General features: G+C 43.9%; 1 protein-coding gene and 1 long non-coding RNA gene across 2 annotated transcripts; one reads left to right on the forward strand and one right to left on the reverse strand.

Moving 5' to 3' along the window:
- Positions 1-743: 743 nt before the first annotated feature.
- ACBD3 (acyl-CoA binding domain containing 3) lies at positions 744-20400 on the reverse strand. The gene is made up of 8 exons (XM_083434506.1): positions 19823-20400; positions 10116-10257; positions 9676-9816; positions 8219-8377; positions 7055-7229; positions 5491-5680; positions 4730-5014; positions 744-3060 (listed from the first exon to the last, which is right to left on the reverse strand). The coding sequence occupies exons 1-8, from the start codon at positions 20166-20168 to the stop codon at positions 2849-2851; spliced, it is 1650 nt and encodes a 549-aa protein (XP_083290632.1). The 5' UTR covers positions 20169-20400; the 3' UTR covers positions 744-2848.
- LOC310674849 lies at positions 10264-19741 on the forward strand. Its single transcript, XR_014509795.1, has 3 exons — positions 10264-14025; positions 14436-16622; positions 16931-19741. It is a non-coding gene; the product is annotated as an uncharacterized lncRNA (long non-coding RNA).
- Positions 20401-27402: the final 7002 nt, after the last annotated feature.

The following is a 27402-nucleotide window of genomic DNA, read 5'->3' on the forward strand; positions in this document are numbered from 1 at the left end:
TGGCAAACTCTTTGATTTGGTTGCTGCTGCTGCTATCGTGGTTGCTGGGAGTTCTGAGCTCTGTCTTAACGCCTAGCTTTGGATTATTTTACCATTTCTGCCTTTTTCGTGAATTTTCCATTAGTATGTGGATTGCAATTCGCTCGTGAGACCACCTGGTGGCTGAAGGCAGAGGCCGCAACTTGCAATAGCATGTAAATCACCATCCCTTCCCCCTCCAGATGCGCCTGGGAGCTACGTGCCTACTTATAATCCTTGCAGAAAGCATAATGCACACACAGCTGTTCCTTTCTACAGGCTTGGCCACAGTGCCTCTTGTCGCTCCCACTATTATTCTGCACCTCTTTTTCAGGATGTGGCCACTGTGGCTCAGCTATTAAAAAAGAGAGTAAGTGGTGGCCCTCCGGATATTGCTAGACTACAACTCCCATCATCCCTGATCACCAATCATGCTGGCATGGGCTGCTAAGTGTAACTGCTGCACTGCCTTCCCCCTCCCAGAAAAGCTTCCGTATTCCATGAAGTAATCTGAATTCTGGAAGCAGGAAAATATTCACAACTGTAATACGCCATGCAAAGTTGATACTAGACACATGTCTGCAAACTCATTTGCATGCTGATGAAACCACTAGTCCCCATCATCTCAGTAGAGGTCAAAATTGTGCTTCTGTAAACTCTCCGTGTTCCAAATCTTATTCTTCAAACTGTAGTGATGCTGGTAGTGCTAAGAAGAAGCCAAGCGGTTCCATATAAGCAATTTTAATTCAGATTAAATATATTATTCCAAGGTATTTCGAAAGCGCACTTTTTCTGTACTAATCAACAGTCAGAGGCATTTTTCTGGAGTTTGGATACCCAAAGCTTGACAGTAAAAATTACTGCTTTTTACAAGAAAACATATACTGCTTCCCAACAGTTGTTAAATCATAATTTTGTATGGACAAAAAAGAAATCTAATGTGTTAAATGGAATTAGTGCCTTCCTCTAGTATTATTTTTTAGAACCTTTAAATACAGCTTTAAAAAAGAAGCTACATCCTAACTCCATGTGTTTATGTACATGTGAGAATGAAACATGTTAGAGCAGAACTGATCCGAGTTGACTGGAGCAGCACTAACTAGACAAAAGCTTGTAAGGCAATGCTAAAATCAAATGAGCTGGAGCAACTTAGTGCTTTTTGGAGAACCACCTCCATAAGGTGAAATAAGGGGGGGGGAGGGAACCTCAAATAGAAATGTATGTACAAATATTCAAACATAAACCCCGCTGAATCCCAACAGACCCACTTCTAGTAGAATATATATGCTTGCAGCTAATCCATAGATATTTTGCTGCAAAACAAACTTTTTTTTTGGGGGGGAGGGGTTTGCATTCCTCATGCATCACACACTTACACAAGTCATTTCCGAAATACCTGAACTCCACCTTGTTTCTCAGAAACATGGTTCTATACAAAAGTTACGTTGCTGCAAAGGCCCAAACCCCCACCGACCGTAGTCACGGCTGAGCAAACACACAATTTTGCAGTTTCGCTCTAAACTCACTATGCAAATTAGAACAAAGCTACTTGTTTATCTGAAAGAACATCTTACATTTCTTTTCAACACGTAATTACCAACTAGGATTAAAGGGTGCTAGAATGAGTGCACAAATGCAACCTGAATAAAACTAAAATGAGTGTGTTCCTGGCAGTGATTTCCATAACATTAGTGCAACATTAATTCCTACAACAGTTCAGACATTCTTTAATTATGTAGATGCACAAAGTGCCAACTCGGGTTTACAAAGAAGGGCCCCAGACAAACTTGAAAAGCTGTGCAGACAACTGGTTCTAATTTGAAGCCTACCCATATGATTGCAAGAGATAAGTACGGCAACAGAATGTCTTGTACACATACCTGACTTTTCACCAACTCAACAATAAATTGCACACAAAGGGAAAACCGCTTTATTTGAATGTGATATGTACAGGAACGCTTCTGGGGGATTATCCAAATGTCAAGGTACTTATGATCCAGCTCAGAAGTCAAAATCCTGCACATAACTTGGTCTCAGGATCTGCAGCAGATATTGGGGAAACAAGGTCTCGTGTAGTTGGCGCCCTAAACTGTTACTTTTCTCCAAATTTTGCTATTAAAAAATAGTAATTCCCTGATGTGTACATACAGACTTGTTCTTTGCTTGCACGCGCATACATACCTTCTATGTCTCATCCAGCAGCATGATGTTTGGCCAGAGAGGTGCCAGATAACTTCTTGAATGAGAACACAAGACAAATCAGTTTCTAAACTGCATCCACTAAAGGTTTCAAGTTTAATGGTGTAAAAATCTGGACATTCAAATACAGCTTTAAGAAACTTGCTTGCTACAGTGCAGATTGCATCTGGCTCCCCCTCCACATACACCCTCCACAAATAAGGCGGATACCCTCAAATGAACAACTAACAGATTTTTTTGTTTCAAACGGTTGATGCTTACTAGGGCTGGTAACATCATACCGACTGCCCCCAATGAAACATTTCCTCCTTTGTGTGTGTGTTTAAGAGTTTGAGGGTTTTTAAAAAGTCCATCTATGCCATTTTGCATGACCTTCTGTCTGAAAGCTCTGGCAAATAACCAGGTCACCAGAGAGGACCAGGGTGGGGTGGGGAGATCCTAACCTCACTAGCTGCATTAACACTGAGCTGCAGAAGAAAGCTCAACTCCCAGTTTCCAAGTTCACACACACACGCACGCCATACAGATATACATCAGACAGAGTAACAGAGTCAAAAAGTCCAGTATGCTTGACCGAAGTTCCAAACAACATGACGTCCTCTGCCCAGCCTCCAACATGACATGATGACCTTTATCTAGTGTAATAGACTCTGTAGTAAACTGTTTTTGACCTCCATAATGAATAGGAGTTGTCAAATTTAAGGAGATAGACCCCTCTTCCTGGGTACTGATGGCTGCCAGCATATACTTCTTCATGACAGTCCCGTCTGTACACAGGCACGATTTCATCTAGTTGAGGCTTGTTGGCATTCTTTTTGGCTTTTTCTTCACTACTAGCGTTTTCTGAGAAAAAGAATCAGAAACAAAGCATTAGTCACTAAATGCAGCAAGCCAAACAAACTCCGCAACCAATTCTTCATGGTCAGTGCGGATTAATCCGCTGGAAGCACAGCAAAGACAAGAGCAACTTGTTTAATTTAACAAAAGCAAAACAGCACATTTTCATCGGGGCTACAACTATCAAGGAAACAGTGATGACCAACTGTTCACAAGGAGGATTTTGAGCAAGATTACCAAGGCACAATGCTTAACACATCAACATTTTGATAGAAGCAACTGAGGTTAATCCCTTCTTTCCCCTCTTGGGAAACCTTATCCTGAACAAGCTGGGCTTCTGTACTGCAGGCTTCGCCAACATGACCTGAGAATGGAGGTGTTAGTTTTGTTCTATCACTTCAGAGCTTATTTTTCCCTTCCAAATCACGTATTTCTACCACTATCAGGGAGCAATAAAATTATGCTCTAAAGGTCATGGCTTTGCATCTTTCTTTACTACTAAGAGGTACCATAACTTTGCATACATGGTGGACTTTTTGCAATAGTTGATGCTAAAGGGGAATTTAAAAAATTGCTTAGGTGACTTATCAGCAAACTCCCGGTTACTGATTCTAGGACCAACTTGATGTCAATAGGAACAGAGGTCCTCAATCACTTGGACAGAATTGGTCCATCCTACAGCTTGTACAGATATAAATCATAGCCTGTTATTCCCACTAGGAAATAGCTGAAAATGGGCTGCTATTAATTCCAACACTTTATTTGTAACTAAACTGGGGCATGAAGCACACAAGAGCTACTGTCAAAGCTGGCAAGTCAGTCAGCCCAAGTGTCAGGTTATATGGAAGCTGATAAGATCCTAGCATGAAGTTGGAGTGAGCAAAAAACAGGTGTACAGATCCAACATCCACAGATGTTCTTTCCTCCCACACTACAAGGACCAATACTTCCTAGTCAAAGGTTTAGAATCTAAGCAAGGTGCGGAGACAACAAAGCACAGCATCGCTCAGTTGGATAATGGTCCCGCAAAGCAATCTTCCCCAGTTACAAGGAAGAGATGCCAAACAGGCCCTTTGAGTGAGTAAAAGCTGAGGAAACAGAATACATAACCACAAAGGGTAAGAAAGAAAAGTTACTAGGCAATTACAAGACAGTAAAATCTGAAAGTGGGACTTGGAAGCAGATTAAGGGCCTACACACAAACCTGTATTATTGAGTTTAGAGCCAGGAGCGTCATGGCAACTTGAACAACTGAGCTCGAAGCACTGAGACTTCATGTTTGTCAGGGACATGCATGAAAGTGTATTGCAATAACAACTTTCCAATTAATTTTAATTCTGCAGTGGTTTGGAAATTCCCTCCAAGTTGAGAGGTCTCCTGTTAAGGCTATATAGCAGGAGAACCACCATCATCCTGGAACCTTGCTGTCAATCAAGGCTGCATAAAAACACAGGGAAGGCCATTTAACTTACCTTAAACAGCTCCTACAAAATACTTCTTTTCCTACACTAGCTAACCCGCAACATCCCAGGGTTTTCCGTCACTATGTCTCACTTGCCTGCACACACTGGGCACCACCTTTCTAAATTCCAAGATGACAGAAAGTGTAATGCAAAGTCTGCTACAGCTTCTTTCATGACTCAAAACCCCTAGGAGGTATATAAAATAAAGATACCTTCCTCCTCTTCCTCGTCCTCACTGGATTCACTAACATGTACGCTGACCGCTGTGTTAGGGGAGTCTGTCCATTCAAAATATACCCCAAAACCAATGTCATAATTGTCTGTAGCAAACTCCCAGAAGAGATAAGAGCCCTCTTCATGAGTTGGTACACGAACGGTCACGACTTCCCCTCTGCCAACCGTAATCACAGAGTCTGCATCCTGGCGGATCTTCTCTTTGAAGTCTGCAATCTGGGGTCGTGTCCACATGGATGGTGCTGCTATGACCGGAACAGATTCTAAAAAAAAAGGAGGGAGACCAAAAAATGCTCAGTTTTATAGTTCGGACAGATAATTGTGTTGCAGCATCCTACAAAACGCCTCCTGCAAATAAGGGGCAACATGGCAAGGCCTCCCTCTCAAAGAGGCTCCTTGCAGATTACTCTGAAGCCAAGGAAAATCAGCCTCATCTGGCCACCATCTCATCGCCGCTCTCACTTCAAGGCTGGTTTAACCAAGTTTGTTTTTGCATATTTCACCATATACCATATATGCTACCTTACAGCCCTGCAATAACGTGGACACAACAGGAAAGTGAAATACCCAAATTTTTCTTCCAATGCTCCTTATTTAAGCAGTGGGAAACTGCTGATTGTGTGTTTTGAATGCCCATACTAAGTTGGGGTCATTAGTTGCCAAAGGCAGAATGCTACAAAAGATTCAGCCAGAAACATGGAAGTAGTTTCTTTCAGAGTAAAAGAATCTTTACTCTTACCTTTTGGTCCATTCTCCAGTGCTTCTTCTAAAGCATCAGTTTCCGGGTCTTTTTCAGGGCTGTCTGTATGTGCACTAGCCTGTCCATTAACTGATGGGATTTCCGCTATGTTAGGTGGGCTTGCTTTTGATACAGAAGTAACTGAAGTCCCCGCTGTGGCTGCCGCTTCCTGCTGCTTTTGCAAAGCTGCCTGCAAATTAAAAGCCAAAGCAAAACGTAAGGGCAATGAAAGATGCAGAGCACATTTTGGAGAAGTTTGCAGAGTGCTACTGGTGGGAAATATGCAGGTGGAAGTTGCACGGAATCTACTATTATGTTTTAACAGAACAAAATGAGGCAGCCAGATTCCAGTAAGTCAGTTTGAAGGGGGTGGGACACTGGCAGAGTTAAAACACTAGGCAGGAGCATGACTTGTCAGATTGTTTGAGGCATATGGGACTGAGAGATGAAGCATTAAACCCCCTGCTGATGAGAGTAGCAGTGCTTAATGCTATGCAGAGTAGCAGAAGCTGGATTTCCACTTGAGAACTGAGCCTGAGTGTTAAGTTTAACACAGCATAACAGTGATCCACTCCAATCTCTGAATGCTTTTTTTTTTTTTTTAAAGCAATCTCTCCAGTAGTTGTTATGTCCAAGGTGTTATGTGTTTATTTGCCTGAATTGCTTCTGAACAATATATAGTTCAAGCTAGTCTTTGGAAAGCGCCTATTTCACACTGAAGTCAACCAGACCTCATCTGGGATGTGGCTAACTTGTGGTGCATGGGCTGGATCCGGCCCCTCAAGTCACATGAAGTAGCCCTCAAAGTCCCACAGCAAGATTTCCTGTTCTGATCAGGAGATAAATGCTATCTCTCTCTGTTCTTTAGAGAGCAGTCACTAAAGAGTAGACAGGGAGTTCTATTTCCTGATGGGTGCATAATATCTCTCTAAACAGCAGTCAGAGGGGTATTTTATTTCTGATCTCACTACGTTTTTCTAGGAGGGGGTGGGCAGACTTCAGTCTTGCCAGATCTATTTTGCTTTTTACTAGAACCCCAAGATTTACTAATCAGAACCAGGTGTGAAATTTGAATTAAAGAAGAGGGTGCATCTGAGAATATTCTGAGGTCTGAACATTGTTTTCTGTGAAAGAACCTGGTTCAACAGTAATTTCACACTTTATTTTGTGAAGGAAATTACTTTGCTGTTTGCTACTGTTTAGCAATTGGGAATCAGTAACCCTTGCCAATCTACTACAAATCACCCTAGAGATCCTTCAGAAAAGACCCCCACTCTAGTACAAGATACCTGCTTTCAAGATTTCTAGAAAGGTCTGAGTAATAAGGTCAGCACAGAGAAATCAGTGTGTGTATGTTAACAGAGTCTTAACCTTCTTCAGAAAGAATGCAGAAACACTGGATACATTTTTCAAAAAGAATTTTATAGACCCGATACACCATTAGAATTTGTATTCCCACCTTCACCATTAACTGCAATATAGACGAACGGTCTCACTGACGTCTTCAAAGTCAGCTATACATCTATCATTCTATAAGCTGCACTGCCAAGATGGTGCAATATACCTGTTGCTGTGCAAGCTGGACCTGATATAGTTGCTGCATGTACTGTTGATAGTGCTGTTCCTGAAGTTGCCGAATCAGGACCTGCTGCTGCTCGTAGTTGCCTGGGTACTGCTGGGCTGCATACTGTTGGAACTGAACAGCCGTCTGAGAGTTCAGTGCTGCCATGATCTGCTGTCTAGATAAGGGACAAAGTTACCCTGAAATGCAACTCTGAAGGCGTATTTTAGGAGTCAAATTTCCAAACATAACACATTTGTTAGTGCAATTAAACTATGAAACACTTGGCATTTATTTCGGGAAACACAATAGCTGAGTAAACATGGCAAGGATGAGGGGAGTGCTAGGGGACACCAAATCGTAAGGCAGAGCTTCGTTAGCTATGAAAGACTCCTTCCTACGCAATGCAAATCCACAGATCAAATGTTCTAAACACGGCTGATTTCTAAACAAGACGGATTCTAAGGGGACTTACTGCCAGAATGCGCCTTCTGTCTAACACTCACTTGGTGGTTCCAGCTTCTGTCAAAATGAAACTCCCTTGAGGTTCTGCATTACAGTCATTTCAGGGCCCACTTCTGGAATAGACAACTCAACCATGAGAAAGTGTATCACTCCATAAGTGGTCCTATCCATCATTTGGAAAGTTCTCTTGTAACCAGCCAGATAAGGAATTTCTACTTCATAAGTAACCCAACCTACAACTTTCATTACTTTTTCAGCATGTGATTTTTCGTATAATTATAGCCCTAATTAAATACACATTTTTATAAGCAAATTGCCATGTAGGCAAGTAATATGCCCCTTTTAGGATTTAAGGGGAGGGAACAACTGGACTCACCACCGAGGAAATGCTTTGGCTATACTAGATGGGAATGTTAAGCTTCTGATAAACAGTGTTCGTTTTAAACTACAAAGATATGGAGGCAGGGCAGATGTTTAAACCACTGGCGTAGGGTATATTGCACAGACAGCGGAATTTGATACTGGTTCAAATCCACGCTCAGCTGTACAGTTTACTGTGTGGCCTTGGGCAAGTCACCACTTCCCCAGCCGTAGATTACTGTGAGAATAAAAGGGGATAACCCCATGCACAGAGGTTATTTTCAGCAAGATGGGATGGAAGGGTGATAAATGAACAAGGGATGAGTCCTGCTGACTCCTTACTTCTGCTGCTCCATTCGGAGCCTCTCTTCTTCTATCCGCCGCCTCTCTTCCTCTTCTCTTCTCAGCCTCTCTTCTTCTTCTCGTCTGTGTTTCTCTTCCTCCTTTTGCAAACGCTCTCGTTCTTCTTCTTCACGTTGCCTACGTTCTTCCTCTTCCCTCCTGTAACAGCCATGTTTACCAGACATTTGGACACCAGGCAATAGGAATCCCGAAGAGCTGCTGTTTTACCCTCCCATTTAACGCAGTTTTCTGCTTCTGTTTTATCTTCTAGGCAGAAATTCAAACAAGTTAAGCCTTTTCTCATGCCACACCCCCATGGCAGCTGTTTTGTGACTGGCACCCCCAAAAAACCTCAAAATTCATTAAGTGTTGGTGACCCCTGTTCCAAACTCTTATAGAAAGGAACTGTTTCCATGCAATATGAAATATTGTGAAGGATGGCACCAGCATTTAAGCAAAGGAACATGACTGACAGGAGGTACAGTGTAAGGCACAAAGTTCAACTTTTCAACAAGTATCCAAATCATACACTGATAGCTTCCTAGAATTTCAAAAGTTAAACAGATGAGGCTCCTAATCCAAATCACATGTAAACGTTAGATAAGATTCACCTATAATGGTAGAAAAAGTAAATTATCCGGGTATCATGTAAAAACTTTAACCCTGCATTTTCCTGTAAACCTATTATTTTCAAGACAAGAAACTATCTGCCTTCAAAGCTAGGAAAAACTGCACCACAATTCACAGCTCCATAAAAAGATTGTTAAAAAGCAATTAAAAACAGTTGAAGAACTGTATCAGAGATGGGGAACCTCCAGTCCACAGGCAAAATTATTTTTAACAAACTTATTTAATGCAGGTCCCAATTGGGTCCACAAGGCTGTCTTCCCCCAAACATGCCCACCACCCCACACCTGAAGTCATACATGACATCAGATGTGGAGCAAGTAGAGATGTGGCTGTAGTGAAACAAATGGGAGCCTTAAAGTGCACTGATTGTTCTTTGGCAAGGGAGGCTTGCCATCAGCACCAATCAGCTGATGGCCAGTTACAGCAGGCACCATGGGATCAGCTGCATGACAGAGTTCACAACTGCACCAGAGAGTTCCATAGCAGAGTCGATCCCTGTCCAAACTGGGCTTGCTGTCAGCACTGACAGCAGGCCCAACTGGGCTTGGTACCAACAGGAAGTCCAGAGCAAGGGTTGCTGTAAGCACAAATATCCCTTTGTTTTACCAGTATGAATTCAAGCTGGTGATATAAAGGATGTTGCTCTGCAGACATGGCTGGAGCTGTACCCACAAAAGATAAATGTAACTCTGGGTCACCTCACATCACTGTGATGTTCAGTGATTGACAAGAATGGCCTACAGGGATCCAACTGTAAGATATGAGAGCTGGAACACAAACACACTTTAAGAACTCCCACCCAATTTCAGAGAGTCACAAGAGCTTACCTTTTCTTTTCCTGTTCTTCTTTCTCTATTTTATGGGAGGTAACATATGTTGAGAAGAGATGGCAGCACCTATTTAGGAGCTTTACAAACTCTATCATGGAGTCTTGCTTTGCCATGTTTCCAAGGGCAGCCCATTCTTTCCTGCAGGTAGGAAGGCAAGTAACATTGCATTTTGTCTAGAAAGCAGCATGCATAAACACAGAATGAAAGCACTGATTTATCAAGTTGGGAGATAATACGGGAACTATGCTTGGCTTCTGAAATCCTGCACTCTGTGAACTGAATAGCAATCTCTCCTTAGTTTAGCCAAAGGGAAGAGAACCCAACAGAAAGTTGACACACACGTTATATCTGCAGAGGGGATTGGAAAAAAGATTCCAGTCAAGTAAGCCAAAATGTCTATTCTACAGACAGATCCATAAAATTCAATAGCTTTTTACCTTCTGTCATTCCCCAGGACATCAAAGAATCCAACTTCAGGACATGTGTCAGGATTGTAAGGTCCCAGCAGAACCTGCTTATGCAGCGCCACAAGTCTGAGTTTTTCTTCGTATGTTGGATGAAATGCTTTGCCATCTTTTTCTGAAGATAAATGATAATATTACTTTAAAAACAAATATGGCCAAAGTCTGTGTACCAGACCCTTGATCATCTTGGTCACCCTCCTCTGCACAAGTTCCACCTTGTCACTATTCTTCTTAAATTGTGGTGCCCAGAACTGGACACACAGTATTCCAGGTGTGGTCTGACCAAGGCAGAATAGAGCAGGACTATTTCTTCCCTGGACTGGGACACTAGACTTCTGTTAATGCAGCCTAGAATGGCATTATTATTATTATTATTATTATTATTATTAGCTGCTGCATCACACTGTTGACTCGTGTTAAGCTTATGGCCTACTAAGACCCATAGATCCTTTTCACATATAATACTGGGCCAGTGCTATTTTTTCTAGAAAAAGAGGTGCAAGAACTCATCATGAACACCTCCCTTGTTCTCTTAAAATGGCACTGTGCCAACCTGAGAGGTGCCACAACTGAGTTCCGGTGAGTTCTAGATGAAAAAAGCCCTGCTACTGACAATCCAGGTGTCCCCCGTCTCATATTTGTGCAGCTGGTTCTTTCTGCCTAAGTATAGAATCTTACATTTGTCCCTACTGAAATTCATTCTGTTAGGTTTGGCCTAGGTCTACAATCTGTTAAGGCCATCCTGAATCCCAATTCTGGCACTGGCTACCCCTCCCAGTTTAGTGTTATCTGCAAATTTGATGAGCATCCCTTTGATACCTTCATCCATGTAGTTTATAAAGACATTTAACAACAATGGGCCTAGAAACCTGTAAGGGAATAAGTCAACTCATTGGGATCTACTTCAAGTAAATATGCAGAAAATGTGGCTGAAATTCCTACCCTGACACACTTGCTAGTTAGCCTCACTGAACTCCGTGGGAAGCCTTCTAAAGGAGTTGCCAAAAGCCTCAGTACACACAATAGTAGCCTGTATCTTATGCTGTCTGTGCTGAACTGAAGTACTGTTTCACAACGACAAAAGAGAGCCATTATGGCGTAGTAAAGCACAACAGGGGGATCCTGGGTTCAAATGCCCAATCAGTCATGAAGCTCACAGGATGACTTTGAGCCAGTCACAATCTCTCAGCCCATCCTACCTCACAGGATTGTTGCAAGGATAAAAAATGGGGTGGTGGTGGTTATGTATGCCATCTTGAGCTTCTTGGAAGGATGGGATAAAAACATGATAAAAATAGAAAGAGAAGATTGACATTGTATAGACAGGGCCATAAAGAATGAGCTCTCGTCTTCTATAAAGGTTCTCTATATCACATTTTTGTTCTCTATAAAGGTACCTGTCTGCTGCTTTATGGTTTCCATTACTTAAACCCTGATTTTGACTATTGGCTAGACTTGAAGCTTGCCCAGAAGTTAATTCTTCATGTTATTTTATATTACACATTCCAGAATGTGATTTAGATAGTAAAATTACCAAAATGTTAGTGGAGCAAACAAGTGGTTTTTACTTTCAATTATTAAAAAGCAGCTTAATGAATTATTCACAAAAATGGCTGCTAATTCAGTTGCAGAGAGTCAGAGACGGGCAGACCTGAAAGGGCTTTATTAAAAGCTGCACAGCAAATAAATAATAAATAACAACCCATTCTGCAACTTTAACCTTGCTCTTCTGTACCAGGACCAAGAGAAATGCCACCTGTTAAGTTCTGAAGTGTCCCACAATTATAAATTCAGCCTCAAAAGGTTGACCCCCCCCCGCAAGTGTACACCAAATGAAACTGTTTACACTCCACCAGAAAAGAAAGAGCATGCTATAATTCTGTTTCCATTCTATTTTAAACTCTAATCTGGGCTCAACTTTGAAACAGCAGTCAATCTCGCCCAGCTGTAAGAAAAACAAACTTTGGTTTTGATGAACGTTAAAACCAATGCTAGCACGTTTAATGAGCCCCCAAAGTACATGCAGAAGCAAACGCTGGTAAAAATGGACCAAGACCACAAAACATGGATCAATAACACAAACAACTGGCTTCCTATAGCTAGTTGGTCTCCTATAGCTACCATCTGAAATAATCCCAAATGTATCAATGATAACCTAAATGAAACAGATATAATTCAAGGCCGGTGACAGATGCATGTCCTTCCTCAAGTGAGCCTCAAACTCACCACCACCAAAGGACAACTTTACAGACAGCCCTAGAGAGGAGGTCCTCCCAGCTAACCCAGATGCCAACTCTGTACCTTACCCACTCAAGCAGCATTCTTACAAGACCTAATAACATTGCAGATTCATTCACCAGGGCAGCGTTCACCACGCTGCAACTGCATCCTCCTGCACTGAGCAGGTCCCTTCCAGCAACAGGAGTATGCATCACAATATTATTAGTAGTGATAACACTAGCAATAATACAAGCAATAATGCTGTTCTTATCTTTTATAAATTATGCTCTACATGGAAGTGTCACTGATAAACAGTGGAACCCAATGCATTGTATGACCTATTGCCCCTCAGCACAGTAGAACCTCGACTTACATCCGCCTCTTCTCGCAGACGTTCCAAGTTGCGACCACGGCAAACCCGGTCAAACACCGGGTTTGCTGTGACTCGTGCACGCGGCTTCTGCCATCTGCACGTGCGCACAAGCGGCTGCCACCATCTACGCATGTGCACGAGTGCACAATGGCCCCTCTACTAGCATCCAGTTTCGCCAAGCAGACGGGCCTCCGGAACGGATTATGATCGTAAGCAGAGGTTGTACTGTATTTACAGACTCCCTCTCTGTTCCCAAGAGAGACTACATTTTTTATTTTTATCAAAAGATCACACAAACACATATAGGCATTTGGCAATACTTTCATATATTAATTTTTATTTTTTTTAAAGAACTGTTCCTCAAGCTCTTCTAAGAACTGTTTTGGTGTATAAGGAGAGGAAAAGCAAGTGCCTTGCTCATCATGGGCAGAGATGCATATAACTGTCAGAAACAGGCACAAATCTACTCGGCTAGTGCTGGTCATACTTTTAGTGACTTGTTTCTAGAAAACAGCTTGAAGAATTACAAGAACTTGAAAAGAATGAAAGCACACATTGAAGGCAAGGGCAGCTCTACAACACAGCCACCCATCCCTGGAAAACAGCAACTGTTTTTACCATCTTAGATGGGGACCTGCTAAAATGCATTAATAGCTGCAGATGATGTGGCTTAATTAAGGCAGACTTTTCTGGGACATATGCCTGAACAGTGTTTGCTGTCACCCAGATGGTAATTTCCTTGTGGCAAGACGCACAAGCCCATTAACGATACCCAAAAAATAAATAACTAAATGCAAAGGCCACATTACAGATTCAGCGTAAGAATCAAGATTAAAAGTGTGCCTGTACAGAAGTTCGTTTTCTGTCATATGGTGTCAAGCTTTCAACCGGGGATTTCTCTGTAATGACCAAGTTAGGCGTAGATCAGATTCCAGTGCTCAATAGAAAAAAGAGCCTGACTATCTATCTGCTCAAGGATGCTGTGGAAAATGCAAGAAAGAACTAAGCGAGTGATTCTGGGGTGAGGGCTTGGTAAAATTACAAAATCCACAGTAAGGCAATACGTTAATTCGGCCAATCAAAATGTCAATAAATCGTGAGCAAGCTTCTAAGTACTCCAGAACCCTTGATAAGGCTAGATGTAAAAGAAAAGCAAGAGATGAGAGAAAGAAAAGCCATTTCCTCCTGCATTGGTCTCAGGTTGGAAACAAGCTGTCAAGGTTCACAATGCAACTGCAAGCAGAGTTTCAGAAATTTCTCAAGCCATGATGGCTTTAAAGGGCTTAAAAGGTAAAGGTAAAGGTACCCCTGCCCGTAGGGGCCAGTCTTGACAGACTCTAGGGTTGTGCGCCCATCTCACTCAAAGAGGCCGGGGGCCAGCGCTGTCCGAAGACACTTCCGGGTCACGTGGCCAGCGTGACATCGCTGCTCTGGTGAGCCAGAGCCGCACACGGAAACGCCGTTTACCTTCCCGCTAGTAAGCGGTCCCTATTTATCTACTTGCACCTGAGAGTGCTTTCGAACTGCTAGGTTGGCAGGCGCTGGGACCGAACAACGGGAGCGCACCCCGCCGCGGGGATTCGAACCGCCGACCTTTCGATCGGCAAGCCCTAGGCACTGAGGCTTTTACCCACAGCGCCACCCGCGTCCCAAAGAGAGTGAAGCCTCTTTATTGCCATCCAAATCCTAATGGGCTTAAGAAGGATCTATAAAATATGGTAGCTACTTACAAGTTTGCAGCCGTTTATTTCAATCAGGCAAATTAAAGCACAGGACTGTAGGAATGTTCACTACTCTGAAGAAACTCCCCAAACTATCCTTTTGTCTTAGGTCATACTTGAAAATGACTGTTAACTGCAGGATGACTACCAACATGAGATCCTGAGTAACCTTGTCATACTAAGCTTGTACTGAACAGTAAATTAGGATTTGGATGGCAATAAAGAGGCTTCACTCTCTTTGGCCTGCATCATGTCCTCTATTGGATTCTTTGCTTAAACAAAATTTGGATTAACTCACTAAAGTTTTATTTTTCGAAGAATAAATATCATCAGAACCAACACAACTGAAAGTTGCAGTGTAAACAAGCTCTACAAAGAATGTGAGGTTCAGGTTCTTTTTCACCAGAAACATGCTTGAGAGGAGGAAACAAGAGACAGAATCAATTAAGAAAGGAAGACCTTCACTGAGAACAGATAAAGGTAATCTGATGAGAGAGAATGAAAAGTTCAAGGGCTTGTATCAAACAAAGTGTACTTTCTGAATGGCATCCTTCTGTGCCCCTTAGGAGAAGAGGCTTCTAGAGTACAACCTACTGTATATTATTTGAATTCATTAACACACATGAATCTCCTAAATGCTCCTGTCTCCAAAAGTTCAGCATTTTAATGCAAAGATACCTCATGTGTTTCTGGAGACATTACACTGCATTGGGTTTTTGCAGGGGACGGACGGGGGAATCAAATTTGAAAATATCCTCATGTCCTACAACTGACTCTGATCTCATCTAGAATATGTATTTTATTTAGAAAGAAAATACAGTATGCTTATTTTATATAAGTTTTGAGTAATTTTTCAAACAGTCAAAACTACGTAGTAGAAATGAAATATCTGATAGCATGTCTTTTAAAAAAATCTGAATTACCGTACATGTAAAGCTTTCTTTGGAAATTTGGTTTCATTAGAACGCTTGTAAATATTTTAAGGCACAATTCCTCAAATAATGCTGTTACATTTAAAAATAATAAACTAAGGCACTGAGATATGTTAACATATTGGTTTTAGGATGCCCAAAGCATTGTACATGGCCCATGTTTCATTGGCATAATCCGCTTTAAAAGGTTACAGAACTGCCCAATTTCGCTGGTACTGAGTTTATTCACTGTTATTAACATTATGAAGCAATCCATATTTATAAAGCAGCCAGTGGAAAAATTTCTTCCCTACATTTCATTTCAGTCCCATTCAGGTCTTCCCCAAAAACTGAGGATGCCAAAACTAAACTGAAATATCAGAGTCAGGCCTCTCACTCACACGTTTACAGAAACACCAGCTTTACCTTGGCTGTTAAAAATCAGCCCCATCTAAGAATGGCCCATCAGTGCCATTCCACTTACAGAGGTACCTCGGGTTAAGTACTTAATTCGTTCTGGAGGTCCGTTCGTAACCTGAAACTGTTCTTAACCTGAAGCACCACTTTAGCTAATGGAGTCTCCTGCCGCCGCTGCGCCGCTGGAGCACAATTTCTGTTCTCATCCTGAAGCAAAGTTCTTAACCCGAGGTACTATTTCTGGGTTAGTGGAGTCTGAAACCTGAAGGGTATGTAACCTGAAGCGTATGTAACCCGAGGTACCACTATATTCTATTGTGTTCACTGAACAGTGACCATGCCTCATCTATTCAAGCTTGCTTACGCTGTAGCTGGTTTGTGTATTAAGGCCTTGTGCTGATTTATCCAACTTGTCCAAATCTAGGTTTACTTTCCTGTCTCCACAAAGTAGAGAGAGTGTTCTCAAAATGTTGGGAGCTCTTTATACCTAGTTCAATATTTTTAGGAACTAGGTCAGATGAAATTAGAAAACGCCCCAAGACAATTCTGGGAGAATGATGGCAGCAGCCTCCCCCCACCTACCTCCTTTCCTTGCCCTAGTACCAGAGATTTCCTAAGTCGGACGCTCCAGCCAGCATGGCCAAAGATCACAAAGAATGGGAACTGTAATCCTTAAGAACTGGAGGACACCACATTTGGCTACCCCCGGCTCAAAGTGGAAATGGCACAGTGCCTAAACTTGGGACTTCACTGCTGAGTCATGGAAAACTACCCTGGCTACAAATTGTAAATCCAATTTTGACTCTGTATGAAAATAGAATGACAAGGGTCTACAGTGGTGCCCCGCAAGACGAATGCCTCGCAAGACGAATTTCTCTATGGGCTTGCTTCGCAAGACGAAAATGTCTTGCGATTCCTGGGGGTTTTTTTTCACTCCCCACCCCCTTTTTCTAAGGCACTAAGCTGCTAATAGCCTTTTAGCAGCTAATCCGCCAATCCTTTAAACCTTTAATAGCCTTTAATAGCCACTAAACCGCTAATAGCGCTAATCCGCTAATGGGCTTGCTTCGCAAGACGAAAAAACCGCTAGACGAAGAGACTCACGGAACGGATTCTTTTTGTCTTGCGAGGCACCACTGTATTTAGTACACAAAACTATCTAAGAGAAGATAAGGAATGTTTTATACATACACTGCATTGTGTTGATAATATGTTATCAAGGAAGTTAAACTAATGCATTTCCAAACTCCCAATGACCACACATACACTGTTGGTTAAAGGAACAAACAAGGTATCAGAGGACTGTGTCCTTTTCAAATACAGTGGTACCTCTAGTTACAAACTTAATTTGTTCGGGAGGTCTGTTCTTAACCTGAAACTGTGCTTTCACCGCTGGCACACCATTTCCATTCTCATCCTGGGGCAAAGTTCTCAACTCGAGGTAACTCTTCCAGGTTAGCAGAGTTTGTAACCTGAAGCGTTTGTAACCTGAGGCGTTTGTAACTCAAGGTACCACTGTAACTTTATTCACACCAGAAAAGTATTCATATTAATTTCTGTAAAAGCAACACAGCATACTAAATTAATTTAGTAAAGTATGAAGTTTCAAATGAAATAGCCTATTTGATTAAATGCAATAGCATTTCTTATAAGATCCCACCCTGCTATATTGATAGTAGGGTAGGATCTTATATTGTTTGAATTATAGTATTAATTAATTCATGACAAATGATCTGAAATGACAGCTCAGGCCATGCTGCTTCTGAACAATACATACTAATGCACCCAAAACTCTCATCATGGAGAGTGAGGCAGCTGACTATTGCTGTGCAAATGGTTAGGGCAAGCAAAACTATTTTTTTGAGTTCAGCAAGTCACAGTGGTGGCAAGATCATGAACATTTATACAAAAGACAATATCCCAAATGTGACCATCTGTGGAATGTTGACATATTAAATAAATGCATTTTAAAACCATATTTTTAAAGAAATAGCATATTTTCTGTCCAGGGCTAGATCACGGTGGCAATCCTATATCCGTTCTCTGGTAATTTGCTTTTCAAGTGAAAAGGCACAGGATCGTGCTGCCTCACCGAAGAACACTATCTAGAAAGAAGATGAAAAGGGCAATTCATATTTCTTGAGTGTACTCATGACTGTCTTAACCTGGGATGCCTAACATTTTTTGGCCCAGGACCTTGGCCAACCTTCTAGAAGCCACATGCCAGTGGGTGTGGCCACTCCACATTCTTGCACACATATATTCATATGCATGCATACACAAACATGCACACCCCTTTCCACTCACCCCAACACCAATAGTACTTTTTTCTTTTTGAAGTTCTCTCTGAAAGATATTGCAAACTGGCATCTTTTAAAAAAAAGATTTTGCAGATCACTTGATAACAAGATGTTGACTCTCCATTCCTTTAGAAAGAGTCTTTCTTGGGTTTCATTTAGATATTACAAGTGCATTCTATTAATCACATCTCCTGGGAAGACAACTATTAATGTGAAAGCCACAATATCTATTTCCAAGAGACCATCCAGGAACAGCAATATAGCAGAAAAGGCTGCTGTGCTTGCAAATGTAATATGAGTTGCAGAAATGAGTCCACAACAGTAATTTGTTGTTAGGTATGCTGTACTTGTGGTTTTGATGCTTCATTTTTGATTCTGTGAGCTGCTTTGGGTCCATTTTTATGTAAAAGGAGAAGGGAAGAGAAGTTATTAAAATAAAAATAAAACAAAGCAGGGCCTAGAGAAGGGGTTTTTTATTTTAGGTTCTTTTATCCACCCATCAGATGGGCAAACTCAGTCTGAAAAAGGCAACCCACCTTGCCTTTATTTTCCTCATGATCAGCTCATCCACACTGTGGGAGAAGTGGAGAGCAGTAACACTTCAGCAGAGTAACACTCTTTTGCTTTTCATGCAAAATAGGAGGCTCATGAGTACAAGAAATTTGTTTTTTAAAAACTTAAGCTGCCACTGACAAAATGATATTTCTCCCCATGGCAAGTTAGTTTAATTGAGGGCAGAATCCGAACAAGAATGATGTAAGTAAGCAGTGCTTTTATTATGAGCATCATAGCACCTTATATTGTCTTGATTAGCACAAAGATGCTTCCATTTCACAAACTAATCTTAAGTGCTTTAACACTAAGTAGTCCAAATCACTGCCATTAGTGCCTTGAATAAAAGCTAAATTGAGCAAACAAAATCAGTAAGTAAGCGATCCCTTCTGTCATTGAAACATGTGCTTATCTGACTCATCCTCATATTTATATTACCCACTGCACTTCTCATGGTTTCCTTCAACTTTACTTAAGGGCATACTTTGTCATAAAACATCCTGGGGAGACTGAGTTGTTGACCAGGACCACACAGAACCAGTTTCACCTGTGATGACGTTTTCAGGCAAACAGCCATCAAGCTCTATGAATGAATGAATGTTATGAGGCCCTAAGCTACCATCTTTCATTAAGAATAGACCACGTCTCCTAAAACAGAGTTCATATTCCACATACCACTCAACATACCAGAGCCTAATTTCCAAAGGCTACTCCTTCACAGAAGAAACACGGTTTGCAACCACAGCTCATCTCCTATTAACAGCCCCATAGATATAGATAGATAGATAGATAGATAGATAGAGAGATAGATGTGTGTGTGTTTTAAAAATCCCACCAACTCATTCTGCAGAAAGCAACTCCCCTTTTACTGCAAAGTAAGACGCTGTCGTTTCTTCACAGCAACCCTTTGAAGCAGGCCTTCTCCTCACCTCAAATTTGCACAAGGCACAGAGAAACGAGGCGAGCCTGCAAACGAGGGCTCGAGGTTGCAAAGAAAATATAAAAAAAAGACTTTGGAAACTGACTCTGTCAAGCTTCGGGGACCGGGGTGGTGAGGGAGGAGAGAGAAATCTCCCAAGCCTCCTTCCCCCCACCCACCCGCTCCTTGAAGGATGGCCAGGAACGGGGGTCGGGATGGGGGGGGGTCGCAGACTTCCAGCTCCCTTCCCGCCTCCTGCGCGGTCACCTTTGAAGAAGCGCAGCGCCAGGCCGTACAGCTCTTCCAGGCCGAAGCCCCAGCGCCGCTCCAGGCTCAGCACCCCGCCCTCGTCGTCGCCATCGCCGCCGCCGCCAACCTCCCCGTCGCTGTCCCCGCCGCCGGCCTCGTCCTCCCGCTGCTGCTGCTGCTGCTGCCCCGGCTGCGCTCCGGCTGCCCCCGCCCGGCCTCCTCCTCCTCCTCCGCGGCCCCCCGGGGCGAGCAGCGGCCTCGCCTCCGCCTGGCCCGGCCGGGCGTCCTCCGAATCCGGGCTCAGGGTCAGGCCGTCAATGGAGACCTCCAGCCGCTCGGAACTCAGCGCCGCCGCGGCCGCCATCGCCTGCCTCGCCCCCCGCTGCTCCGCAGGGCGGCCACGTCTCGACTTCCTGCTGCCGCCCGGCGACCCGGATCTTCCGGCACCCGAAAGGGCCTGGCGGGGCGGAGGCAGGGGAGGAGCAGGAGGAGCCGAGGCTTCCGGCGGGCCTCGCAAAAAGGGGGAGCAGGCCTCGGCCTCCCCAAGGGAGCGGCGCCAAAGGCTGCTGCGCCAGAGGCCTTAGCGAGGCGCGGGCACCGCTGAGCGCGGCGAGGCTTCCTTGCGAGTAAGCACGCTCAGGGCTGCTCTCTTCATTTCCGGGAGGCGGCGGCGTCTCTGTGACGTCCGGCAGCCGCGCGAGAAGCAGGCATTCAACAGGTGCTGCTGCTGCTGCTGCTTCCCTCGCCGGCTCTGCAGAAAGGGGAAGCAGCACCTGTTGGTTTGCCCCACAAAAGCACCGGGAAAGGGAGATCGGCGGCAAGGCGCCTGTTTTGCATGCAAAATGTCTCTGGTGCATAGCTGTCAACTTTTCCCTTTTCTTGCTTGGAACCCTATTCGGAATAAGGGAATTTGCTTAAAAAAAGGGAAAACGTTGACAGCTATGCTCTGGTGCAACACGCACACGCACGCATATTCAGGTAGGGCTGGAACTGGGAGAGATTCCCGCCCGAAGCCCTGGGGAACCGTTGGAGGCAAAGCTGAGGTAGAGGGGCGAGTGAAATTGACTCCCGTGTAAGGCAGCTTCCTTTGAGGAGGGGGCAACATCTTAACACTGGATTTGCTTCAGAAAAAATCTTGCAAGAGCTGGATGCTCCCAGGGATGGGGAGATCCTGTGGCCCTCCAGATGTTGCATTCCTTCTATATGTCAGCTCCTATCAATCCTAGTAAACAGGGCCATTATGGAAGTTGTACTGCTGCAGCATCTGGGAAGGAGCACTCTCATTCCTCATCCCTGACTTCCAGATACAGTGAAATAAATAACCTTTGTCTCCCTGCTCCGTCACCCAGTACTGATAAAAGCTTACAGCCCAGGCTACACATCTCTTAGTCTGGGACTTAAAATATTTATCTTTTTTACCGCTCCATGCTTGGGCACTGGCCATATATCATCCATGTGACAGAGGTGTTGTTAACAAACTGCACTGAGTGAGGGGGTTGGCCTGGATGACCACGAAGGTGCCTTCAAGTTCTCTGATTCTAAAGCCATGCTAAAACATGCTGTGGAGCAGTGAGAAGCAGATTGGCAATTACTGTGAATACATTCAAATATCATCCAAGTGGATAGCTCAATTGGGTGGAGCGTGGTGCTGATGAAGCCAAGGTCGCAGGTTCAGTCCCCATAATGGACAGCTGCATATTCCTGCATTGCAGAGGGCTGGACTAGATGATCCTCAGGGTCACTTCCAACTCTACAATTCTATGATTCCAAGCTCTTGGAAATTGAGATGTCCCACTCAGGCCAGCTCCAGGTTTGAAGATGCCCTGGGTAAAGAGGGGGTCCCCTCTTCTGTTGGTGGACCGCCCTTGGTCTTAACTGGCTGTCGTGGCAGCTCTCTTGATAGCACCAAATAGATGCATCTAGTAATCTCTTAATTCCCCACAATGCTTTAGAGCAGGGAAACTTCCAGTCTGCGGCCTTAGTTAGGTCTGCCAGGCCTCTCTGTTTGGCCTGTGAGGCCTTTGGCCAAGCCAAGCCATGCCCACCCACTCTACACATGACGGTCTTGCAGGCCTAATTTGGCCTGGAAGAAATTAAATGGGTGGCTAGGTGCATCTGGCCTTCAGTCATAGCTCACAGAGGCTAGAGGAGATAAGGATCCAGTTCCCCATTCCTGTTTTAAAACTGATGCATGCTAGATGGAGGGCATGCTGGTAAACTTTAAAATGTAGCTAGGGCCAGCTACCTGGTACTGACTGCTTAGAGGTCTGGGTTGGGGTGGGGGGAACTGAAGGGAAACCCGGGCCAGGCAACAGCAGTGGGCTCTGGGCTCTAGCAGTTGCCCAAGGATATCAGATGTTGATGCCCGTCCTGCATTCCAGCAACAGAAGTGCTATACAAATGTAAGAAAAGCCTACTGGATCAGGCCAACCAGATGCCTATGAGAAGCTGCAAAGAGGACCTGAGCATCTGCACTCCTCCTTCCTGTGGTTTCCAGCAAATGGTGATCTGTTGGGATAGGGAATCTGTACCTCATGCAAAAACAGAGCAAAACTTACTGTGTGGAAAGACCAGTGGTCTTTAAACCACACAGCCAGTTTCAATTTTGACAGGATTTTTTTTTTGTTTTGTTCCAAGTTCTTTCCAAATTGAGAGCAGTGGCATGCATCCCATGGGAACAGATCTTGATGGTAGTTAAATGCAAACCCTCCCCAATTAAAGCATAGCTATAAAACCAGTGGCTTGATGTTTCCAGTTTCATTCTTGCCGGTTTGTCATTGATATGAAGGCAATCCTCTAGAAAGCTACAGCTTCTGTTATTGTTTCTGGGTGATACTGCAGTACCTGGGGAAAGAGTCTCTCCCACCGCTTTTCTCTTTTGTACAAAAACAAGCTTCAGGCTTTATGGAGGTGATGTAATGTCATCTTCAGCTCCTCTGGGACAGTTTATTAAGTCTTCTGTGTAGTATCAGTTTTATGATTCAGGAAATATGTCCTTCATATCTCATGCAATTAATCCTGGACCATCTGCATGAAAGCAAATAAGGGAGGAAATGAGCGAGACAAAAATGGCAGTGCAGATGTTTCAGACAAAAATATGTTTACACTATTTCACTCTCTTGTGACTGAAAATCTACAGCCACCGCCTTCCAGTTTATGAATTGTTTCTCTGGATGTATTGCTGGGCTATCCTGAAATGTGTCAGCCAGACTGAAGTCCTAAACTTCCCAGTGGGAGAAATGTTACCCAAATTACTCATTTGAAAGTCTGGCGCTTCCACCAACACACAATGCCAAATATTTAATGCTTCACCCTTTAAGCTCCTGCCTACCCTGCGGCTTCCCTTACATTTTCCTTGTTTGTCTTCTGTTGCTGCTCTTTGGGCTCTTCCCCTTTTAATTAGAATTGGATTATACCTTCTTCATGGTTGATTTTCAGAGACAAGAGGAGCAGTTGGGGGTCATTGTTGCCAAGATTAATGACCATTGTGGTGCTGTGCTATATCCAGTACACTAGCTGCCTGCAAATATCCTATCAAGCTGCACTTTTAAGTCTTTAGCTAGGCATGCAATTTATTTTAGAAATAAGTAGCAGCATTTCTAATATGCTTCTAATGCTTTACCTTTTCCTTTACCCTTTCATCAGCAAAATGTTTTCAGGTTTTGGGTTGTGTTGTTGTTGTTTTGTATTACCAAGAGTCTGGTGCTTCTTGTGGTGCTAGAAGTTCAGAAGAGGAACAGAAATGGCTGCCACCCGCTGGAGAGAACTAAGGACTGGGCTGTACACAATATTTTGCAAAAAGAGTTAAAATTGCCCAACATTTTCAGAAAGCCACATGTACTCTTCTTAGATACTGCCTGCTTTCCTTTGTTGGTGTCAGGGCTGTCTTATATCCGGCGCCGTGGTGCAAAGATCCCTCCGGCGCCCCCCCCTTCCCATAGTTGTTGACCTTTTTTAAGGGCTGGAGGAGGCGGGCAGCGGCTGAGGATGGCTCCTCTGGCAGGGAAGAGGTGGAGGCTGGACGCGGCACCTCCCAGCTCAGCTGGCCACTTCATGCCACAGTGGCCACAGCAGGCAGCACGCTGAACGAACAGGCCTGTGCCAAGCAAGTTAGGGCACATGCGTTGCTCCTGCTGAGTGTCGGCTCAGTTTTTTCCCTTTTAAGCCTTCTGGCGCCCCACAGAATTTGGCGTCTGCAGGCTAAAAGGGAAAAAACTGAGCCAACGCTTGGTGGGAGTGGCGCACACACCCTCACTCAGCTCACTCGTTCGGTGTTCCCTGGACTCTCGCCTGGCGCCTTCCAGAACTTGGCGCCCTGGTGCCCTGCGCCACTAGCCTCTATGGGTAAGACGGGCCTGGTTGGTGTTGTTCAAACTCTAAATTTGAAAGGGGGAATATTTAATAAAAGTGTGTATAATTTTGTTTTATTTTGAAGTAAGTTGATTTGTGCACAACAGGGGGTGGGGGTGGGGAGGAAACAAAATTGAAAAGAGGTCTGTTTTTAAAATACCATCCAATTAACTGATCTGATTACCACTGAATTAAAAATGGTCCCACGGTACAGTCTGTGATGCTGTTGCTTTGCTAAAGTTAGAATGGATGGTGACTGCCTGGGAACCACATGCCATCTTTGAAGGAAGAAACATAGGTAGCTAGATTATTATTTTTAAAAAATAGAGAGATTAAGGATGCAATTGTATGCTAGAGTAATGCATTAGTGCACAGGATACGATTTGATGGAAGACCCAGTATGCTGGGTATACTGAGGCCACGTCAGGTTTTTTGGCAGGACAGTTCAGAAGTGCCGGTGGAACATTCCACCCATGGAACTGTTCTGCCAGTGAGGCTATACTAGCAGAACAGCTGAAATTGGTGGTGCCGGAGAGGCACACACTTACTCCAAATCTTATAGTCTTGCAGGCTACAGCTGTGCCCCCACTGACAATGCTGCTATATAAGGAATTACCCACCCATTGACTCTACTTGCTTAACAGATGAAACATTTGACCATAAATTGTGAGAGTTAAAGGTGTTCTGTGTACGTCACAGAATAATAGTGCTTCAGGCTCTCCTCCTACTCTTAAGTGGTGAAAACTTTACAGGGCGAGTGTCTTTTGAAGGAAATAGTACTGATTATCCACTATTTTTTTCCAGGCCATGGTTGGACTATTGAACTAGATGAGCCTTTGATCTAATAAGCAAGTCTTTTGTTCTTACTTGTGACTTGCAGTGTCTTTGTAGTGATTACGTACAAAGGTACATGCTGATCAGGCATTTATAAGGACATTGAAGCAAGCACACAAGCAGGAAGTGCCAGTCCTAAAGTTATATCTGCAAACCAAAAGTTTCAATCAGCTATGTCCGTCAAAACCGAAGCCTTTGGGCAGGCCTCTTTGTTTGCACACCCTAGGCTCAGAACATTTACACTTGTTCCAGTTCCATCACCTTGCAGATGGGTGTGGCTCACACTCCATTCCAAGGTGGCTTGACAGAAACTGCTGTCAAATAGCACCGATGATTCATCACCTGCTGTCAAGCTATGTTAAAGGTGGCTGTTGCTGTACCTAACAATATGGTTGTGACAAAACGTGGGAAGGAACTCGTGGATCATCAAACCCAGGCCTCTGAAGTCACATGAGGTAGGAATTCCTACCTCATGTATTTTTGTTGGAAGAGCTAAATGTGATTCTAAAAGAGAGACAGTGTGGTGTGTGATGTAGGACTAGGACTCGGGTTCAAATCCTCATGCAGCCTCAAACGCTTTCTGGGTGATTGGATTTCTATCTAAAACCACAATCTACTGCTTTCTAAAGAAGAGAGAAAAAGTTAACATGAAGGAGCAGAGGCCCTGATTTATCTACCCACATTTCTTGCAACAGATAGCCTTCCTTAGATGTAACTTTGGGAATGACTTTAATAGCTATTTCCCTTTATTCATGGAGTCCTCCTAATGTAGGGGTGGGGGAACCTGTGTCCAGTTTGTGGCTGGTGCCACAAACTTTGAAGGCAGGGATAGCAACTGTAGTGGAGCCAGAACCAATGGCAAAGCAACAAATTCTCATTTTATCCCCAATTAGTTCCACAAGAGGGGGTGACTGAGGTTGTGCACACGCTATACCATTAAAGCACATTCCAAGCACATTCTTTCCCTCAAAGAATTCTGGGCAGTGTACTTCATTAAAGGTTGCTGGGAACTGTAGCTCTATGAGAGTTATACTACAGTGCCCAGAATTCTTTGAGGGAAAGAATGTGCTTTGAATGTGTCTTAAAGGCATAGTGGGCATGCAGCCTTAGGGCAACAGACACACTTGAATCCACTTCATAGAATCATAGAGTTGGAAGAGACCACAAGGGCCATCGAGTCCAACCCCCTGCCAAGCAGGAAACACCATCAGAGCACTCCTGACATATGGTTGTCAAGCCTCTGCTTAAAGACCTCCAAAGAAGGAGACTCCACCACACTCCTTGGCAGCAAATTCCACTGTCGAACAGCTCTTACTGTCAGGAAGTTCTTCCTAATGTTTAAGTGGAATCTTCTTTCTTGTAGTTTGGATCCATTGCTCCGTGTCTGCTTCTCTGGAGCAGCAGAAAACAACCTTTCTCCCTCCTCCATGTGACATCCCTTCATATATTTGAACATGGCTATCATATCCCCCCTTAACCTCCTCTTCTCCAGGCTAAACATGCCCAGCTCCCTTAGCCGTTCCTCATAAGGCATCGTTTCCAGGCCTTTGACCATTTTGGTTGCCCTCCTCTGGACACGTTCCAGTTTGTCAGTGTCCTTCTTGAACTGTGGTGCCCAGAACTGGACACAGTACTCCAGGTGAGGTCTGACAAGAGCAGAATACAGTGGCACTATTACTTCCCTTGATCTAGATGCTATACTCCTATTGATGCAGCCCAGAATTGCATTAGCTTTTTTAGCTGCCGCTAAAAAAGTTGTTGTTGTTCAAGCATAAAAGTCTGTTATGGCAGGGAACCTTTGGCCCTCCGAATGTTACTGAACTACAACTCCCATCAGCTCCAGCAAGCATGACCAGTGGTCAGAGAGGAGGCCCACTAGCCACACTGACTATGTTTTATCTCTACTGTTGGATGCAATAAGCGCCTGGATGCGATTTGCTGGGAATCACACGTGGGCAGAGTTATGGTACACTCAGGCCCTGCTGGAGAGTTTCCCACAGGTATCTGGTTGGTCCCCATGGGAACAGGATGCTGGACCAGATGGGCTGTTGGCCTCATCCAGCCGGGCTGCTCTTATGTTCTTATGAGTTGTAGTTCATCAACATCTGGAGGGCCAAAGGTCCCCAACACCACTGATAGGCACTTGAATCAACCCCACAAAGTAATGATAGTCAAGAATCATCCTGAGGTTGGTGGGGCAGCATACAATTCACCCTAATGGCCCAGCCATCAACTTCCAGCCTCATCCAGCATGGCCAATGAGCAGAGATGATGGTAGTCGTAGTCCAAGAACGTGGGGGGAGAAGGCACAATTTCCCCACAGGATTTGAATGCTTGTTAGCCTGTTCTCTGAAAACTCAGTGAAATGAATAGTGAGGTAAAGGGTAAAGAGGACCCCTGACCAGTAGATCCAG

Source organism: Podarcis tiliguerta (genome assembly GCF_965153285.1).
Source record: "Podarcis tiliguerta genome assembly, chromosome: 3".
Lineage (NCBI taxonomy): Eukaryota > Metazoa > Chordata > Lepidosauria > Squamata > Lacertidae > Podarcis > Podarcis tiliguerta.

What these genes read in the sequence shown, in the direction of transcription:
- ACBD3 (XM_083434506.1), bottom strand. Translation starts at nt 20,168, where the DNA reads ATGGCGGCCGCGGCGGCGCTGAGTTCCGAGCGGCTGGAGGTCTCCATT. An exon ending in GTCCTGGGGAATGACAGAAG is followed by an intron (nt 9,817 to 10,115) that starts GTAAAAAGCTAT and finishes TCCTACCTGCAG; the next exon opens with GAAAGAATGGGCTGCCCTTG. An exon ending in GGACGAGGAAGAGGAGGAAG is followed by an intron (nt 3,061 to 4,729) that starts GTATCTTTATTT and finishes TCTTTTTCTCAG; the next exon opens with AAAACGCTAGTAGTGAAGAA.